At 40.5% G+C, this 5,587-nt stretch overlaps 1 protein-coding gene across 1 annotated transcript; it reads left to right on the top strand.

Moving 5' to 3' along the window:
• Positions 1 to 818: 818 nt before the first annotated feature.
• Positions 819 to 5,251, top strand: LOC135223201 (glycine, alanine and asparagine-rich protein-like). The gene is made up of 3 exons (XM_064261705.1): positions 819 to 921; positions 4,389 to 4,559; positions 4,770 to 5,251. Exons 1-3 carry the CDS (start codon positions 819 to 821, stop codon positions 5,249 to 5,251), a joined length of 756 nt encoding a protein of 251 aa, XP_064117775.1.
• Positions 5,252 to 5,587: the final 336 nt, after the last annotated feature.

Genomic DNA, 5,587 nt, shown 5'->3' with positions numbered 1-5,587 from the left:
AATTTAGTCTCCGCCAACGAACACGCCAGTATTGTATCGATGTCTGGTTTTTATCAGCATGTCTGGCAAACATATGCGTTATATTAAATGCATATTAGTTTCATAGGTATGTTCACCTGCGTAGCTTATTTAACCTTAAACGGATTTCATCGCTTGAAAAATATCTTCAAGTCCTGCGTCATGGAAACTGATTTAAAAAATTCGTGCGTAATATTATTACTTGAATAATCCTTTCTAAAATTGTATCTATGTCAGTGCTCTCTACACTTTAGTTAACCGACTGGTTGAAAGGCATACTTCCTCCAGAGGTGTTTGAAGTAGTCTTATAAGAAGTTACTGATAAAAAGTATTAAGTTGTGGTTGTTTAACAATGGTTGAGCTGACTAGAATTCTTGTACTGGGGTACAAAAACTTGTAAATCAACGTATTCTCAAAGTTCGGGCGCTTCGTTGTATGTTTGCGTGTGTGTGTAAGTGTCTGTGTAAGTGTCTATGTGTGTATGTGGGTGTGTAGGCGCGTGCGGGCGTGCAACCTTGTGCAAACCGCCCATCAATGACAAGGTAATGACCAAATCAAAGATACTGAGGAAGATCGTTTGAGAATTCGAACCAGACAGAGGTCAAGATAGTTGAAGGGGCGATGAATTGAAGAGAGAGAGAGAGAGAGAGAGAGAGAGAGAGAGAGGAGGATGTGGTGGCGAAGGAGTATTTATGAAAGGTAAAAAGGCCAAAGAGGCGGCACACATTCGAAAGAGACGAAGAAGGAAGAACCATTGAGGTTTGTGGGATGGGTGTTGGGAGGGAGGGAGGGAGTGTATAATGTCAACAGGAGGAGGAAGAGAAGGTGGAGGAGGAGGAGGAGGAGGAGGAGGAGGCAGAGGTGGAGGTGGAGGTGGAAAGGGCGAGCGGGTGCGGGCCTTAGGTAATTACCAACCCGTGTTTGTCTTCAGCCAACATGGCGGTTCCTCAGACCGGTCCCGCCGCCGCTTCCCCCCCTTCCCACCTCCCCCTCCCCCTCTCCCAACCCAACCCCTTTCCCCTACTACTCCCACTCCTATTCTCTGCCTGCTGCTGCTACTGCTACTTCTGTTGCTGCTGCTGCTGAAGTTACTACTACTACTTCTGCTACTATTTCCCTGCTCACACGCACAAAATATTTCTTCTGTTTGTCTGTTATTTCAAGTCACTTTTTCACAAGCTCGGGGCTACAAGCTCTCTCTCTCTCTCTCTCTCTCTGTGAGCGGCGGCAAGGCCCCTTTTTTTCTTTTTTTCTTTTTTTCTTGTTATTCCATTTCGTTACGTCAGAGGTTTGGGTAACCAAATGTCACGTATTTCGGAACCGGAGGAATTTCCGATTCGGTCGTCGCTGGATCCTTTGATCTTTGTTGGATGGGTTTCCCTGAGTGAGGAGGATTTATTCTTGAGTCAGGAGGATTTATTCGTGAGACGGGAGGATTTATTCGTCAGAGGAGGATTTATTTGTGAGACAGGAGGATTTACTCATGAGTTAGGAGGATTTATTCGTGAGACAGGAGGATTTATTTGTGAGACAGGAGGATTTACTCATGAGTTAGGAGGATTTATTCGTGAGAGGAGGATTTATTTGTGAGACAGGAGGATTTATTTGTGAGACAGGAGGATTTACTCATGAGTTAGGAGGATTTATTCGTGAGAGGAGGATTTATTTGTGAGACAGGAGGATTTATTCCTGAGTCAGGAGGATTTATTCGTGAGTCGGAAAGATTTATTCTTGAGTCAGAAGGATTTACTCATAAGCCAGGAGGATTTATTCGTGTTAGCAGGATTTATTCATGAGTCAGGAGGATTTATTTGTGAGTCAGGATGATTTATTTGTGATTCAGTAGGATTTACTCATGAGTCAGAGGATTTATTCGTGAGATAGGAGGATTTATTCGTGAGTCATGAGGATTTATTCGTGAGACAGGAGGATTTATTCGTGAGTCATGAGGATTTTTGTTTCCAGCCATTATAGAGATATATATACTAGTGGATACCTGAAGTGACACTGAATACTGTTTGGAATATTTTACTGTATCGGTAATATTATCGTTAACCTATAATATCTCCTGTTTGATTTGCATGTTTACAAAAATAACAAAAATAGTAACAATGTTCATGTTCATTGTCGATGTTGCAAATATTATTGTGGAAGAAGCAAATAACCTGACGATGGAAAATATGATTATTAATAATAAATATATATGTAAAAACGTCATCTATGCAAAAGATATAAAATACATTTGAATAAATGTAAAATGTAAAACGTAAAATATTAAATTACCTAGTGAACTCACGCCTCCACAATGATTTTATGACGGCACAACGATTATGAAATGGAATTAAAAATCATCAGATTATTTTCGATACATCAGTGAACGGACATCTTAGCTTTCGTGAAAGAGTACAATTAATTTTATCTTTTCTGATTCTTATGTGTATGTTTTATATTTTAGTCTTGCTGAATCGATGGAATGGGTCTGTGAGGTAGCATGTATATTTTTAAGACGGGGAATGGTTGTTATTGACTTTATATTATATAATCTCTCTCTCTCTCTCTCTCTCTCTCTCTCTCTCTCTCTCTCTCTCTCTCATATTAAATGATTTGAATACTTGGGTGCTATTCTCATATTTTCGTTTTAGTATCTGGCTATATGGATAATGGAACGAGAATATGTGTGCACATTATATATATATATGTATATATATAATATATCTATATATAGATATATATAAAATATAAATGTGTGTGCATTAGTTAGAGCTCAACTCCTTAGTATATGTATGCATGTATGTTGTATGTATGTTATAATAATAGTCTATATATATATATATATCTTTTAGTATGATATTATAATATATATATATATTATATACATATATATATATATATTGTATTATTATATTAATATATATTATATATATATATTATAATTAATATAATTACTATATTCATGTTTAATATATATTACACATTGCATTAACATATCCGAGTAAATAACTCAGTGCGACAAATTTATTTAGCTACGACTAAAGAGGATGATCGACATTTGAAATATTATGGAATTATGTCGGCAGAACGGAAACTAGATTACTACAGAAACTATTGCCCCCCCCCCCCTCGCCCCGCCCAATTCCCTCTCCCCACAAGCTAAAAACACCCTAAACAGATTCGGGGTTTTTGGCCCGGCAAAAACTACTGCATTAATTACGTTCATATTTCCTTTTACTTCTTCTTACTTCTTCCTAATGAACACCATAATATTCTGTGGAAGCTTGAATTTCAAGTCAGTGGCCCCTTTGTTGAGCTTGTTCCATATGAATGGGTTTCATCTACTGAATAATAATAATAATAATAATAATAATAATAATAATAATAATAATAATAATATCTCCTCAGGTTTTACCTTGCTTTGAATTCTTCTACCCTTTGGTCGTTATATTTTCTTGTGTTCAGTAGGTGTAGTATTACTGTTATTGAATTTGTTGTACAAAATGGTAGTTTTAAAATACTGGTTGAAAACAGGGTTGATTATTTCAAAGAGTAAAATTCTGTAAAACGTGTCAGTTGGGAGGTATCAGAATTTGTTCATTAAATCTAACAAGTTCTCTCTCTCTTCTCTCTCTCCTCCTCTCCTCTCCTCTCGTCTCTCTCTCTCTCTCTCTCATCGTCGTCTCTCTCCTCTCTCTCTCTCTCTCTTTACATTTCTCAAAGTTTCATTAAGCTGTTTTACGTAATTAATTTTCTTACATAAAAACCATTATTAGTTTAGTTAAATGTAGTGGTTAAATCATTTTTACGAACTAGCATTATTCTTGTGTAAATAACTCTTAAGTAGCCACTTGAAGTATTTCATTGTATAGGAATTCATGTGTCCGATCGCCCACTGAATCAAGAAGGCAACTTGCTTGCATTATTTCTTGGGTAAATAAGTCGAAGTATCCACTTGAAGCAGTGTAGGAATTAATGAGCCCAAACGCCCACTTAATCAAGAAGGCATTCTCCTCCTCCTCCTCCTCCTCCTCCTCCTCCTCCTCTGTACCCAGAAGGACATGCCAGTCCAAGAGAGTATTAAAATTCAGCCGTGCGCCAAGTGGGGTCGAAACAATATTTATTATCCTTTTAACGGCGACAGTTGATCACCTTCAGCATCATCCTCAGCAGAAAAAAAAAGATTAAAAAAAGAGGAGAAAGAAAAGTAGCAAAGTCAACTCACTGCCATTAGAACAACCAACAAAACTCCCGGGTCAATTACTCAGCAATTCAACTGGAAGAGACTTCTTGGGGCTGGTGACTGTGGTGGTGGTGGTGGTGGTGGCCACAGGTCTTTTCTCCTGCTGTTTCTGTTTCTGCTGCTACTGCTGCTGCAGCTGCTTTTGCTATTTCTGCTGGGGCTGCTGCTGTTTCTCTCTTTGCTGTTGTTGGTTCTGCTGCTGACGTATCTGCTGTTTCTGGTCCTGCTGCTGCTGCTCTTGTTTCTTCTGGGCCTGGTGATGTTTCTGCTACTGCTCTTGTTTCTGTTGTTATTGATTTAGCTGTTGGTACTGTTGCTTCTACTTCTGATTCTGCTTTTGCTTATTCTTCTGCTGCTGCTGTTTCTGCTTTTGTTTGCTTTTGCTTCTACTTCTGCTGCTGCTAATACTGCTTCTAGTGCTTCTGTAGTTGCTGCTGATTCTGCTTCTGCTGTTTTGCTTATGCTGCTGCTGTTTCTGCTGTTGCTGCTGCTTCTTCTGTTGCGGCTGTTGGCACAGCAGAAGCTGGTGCTACTTCTATTGCTGTTTCTTCTGCTTTTTCTCCTGCTGTGGTCGTTGGCTCCATAGAGGCTGCTGCTGTTTCTTCTGCTGTGGCCGTTGAAGCTGCTGCTGTTATTTCTGCTGCTTTTGCTTTTACTTCTGCTACTGCATCTGCTGCTGTTTCTCCTGCTGTGGCCGTTGGCTCAATAGATGCTGCTGCTGTTATTTCTGCTAATGGATCTGGTGCTCTTTCTTCTGCTGTGGCCGTTGGCTCAATAGAAGCTGTTGCTGTTATTTCTGCTAATGGATCTGGTGCTCTTTCTCCTGCTGTGGCCGTTGGCTCAGCAGAAGCTGCTGCTTCTGCTTCTGCTACCACTCACCCAAGAGTGGACGAAGACGATTTGCCCAATCCATCTTGTCAACGACCCTCCCTCTCCTCTCCTTTAGTGCATTATCGCATTATCCAGCTCTCGGGGATTGTATCTCATTGCCTCGTCTAGTGTGTCTGTCTGTGAGTCTGTGGAGGAGAAGAGGGGAGGAGGAGGAGGAGGAGGAGGAGGAGGAGGCAAAGGTCTGTCTGCTTGCTAGCTCCGAGTCGTCCCTCGGAGGGACGCTGAGGGACGCGGAGTGAAATCCGAAAAAGAGACTCGCCGCCGACGCCACTCGACGTCTCAAGAGCAAATATAGTAAGAGTCGAGGATGCTCCACGTCCTCCTCCTTCTCCCCCTCCTCCTCCTCTTCCCCCCCTCCTCCTCCTTCTCCTCCATATGTATCTTTTGCGTTTCTTTTTTTCTTAATGATTTTCGGTTTCTGTTCTCTTTTCGTTTGTCGTGCGG

Source organism: Macrobrachium nipponense, chromosome 8 (genome assembly GCF_015104395.2).
Source record: "Macrobrachium nipponense isolate FS-2020 chromosome 8, ASM1510439v2, whole genome shotgun sequence".
Taxonomy (NCBI): Eukaryota; Metazoa; Arthropoda; class Malacostraca; order Decapoda; family Palaemonidae; genus Macrobrachium; species Macrobrachium nipponense.
Note: the sequence above shows the minus strand (reverse complement) of the source record. Positions and strands in the feature narration are given on the sequence as shown.

Excerpts from the sequence above, each read along its gene's own strand:
- LOC135223201 (XM_064261705.1), top strand. The coding sequence starts at position 819 with ATGTCAACAGGAGGAGGAAGAGAAGGTGGAGGAGGAGGAGGAGGAGGA. Across the intron at positions 922-4,388 it reads CGAGCGGGTGCGGGCCTTAG|CTGCTTTTGCTATTTCTGCT; the intron begins GTAATTACCAAC and ends CTGCTGCTGCAG. Across the intron at positions 4,560-4,769 it reads TGTTATTGATTTAGCTGTTG|CAGAAGCTGGTGCTACTTCT; the intron begins GTACTGTTGCTT and ends CTGTTGGCACAG.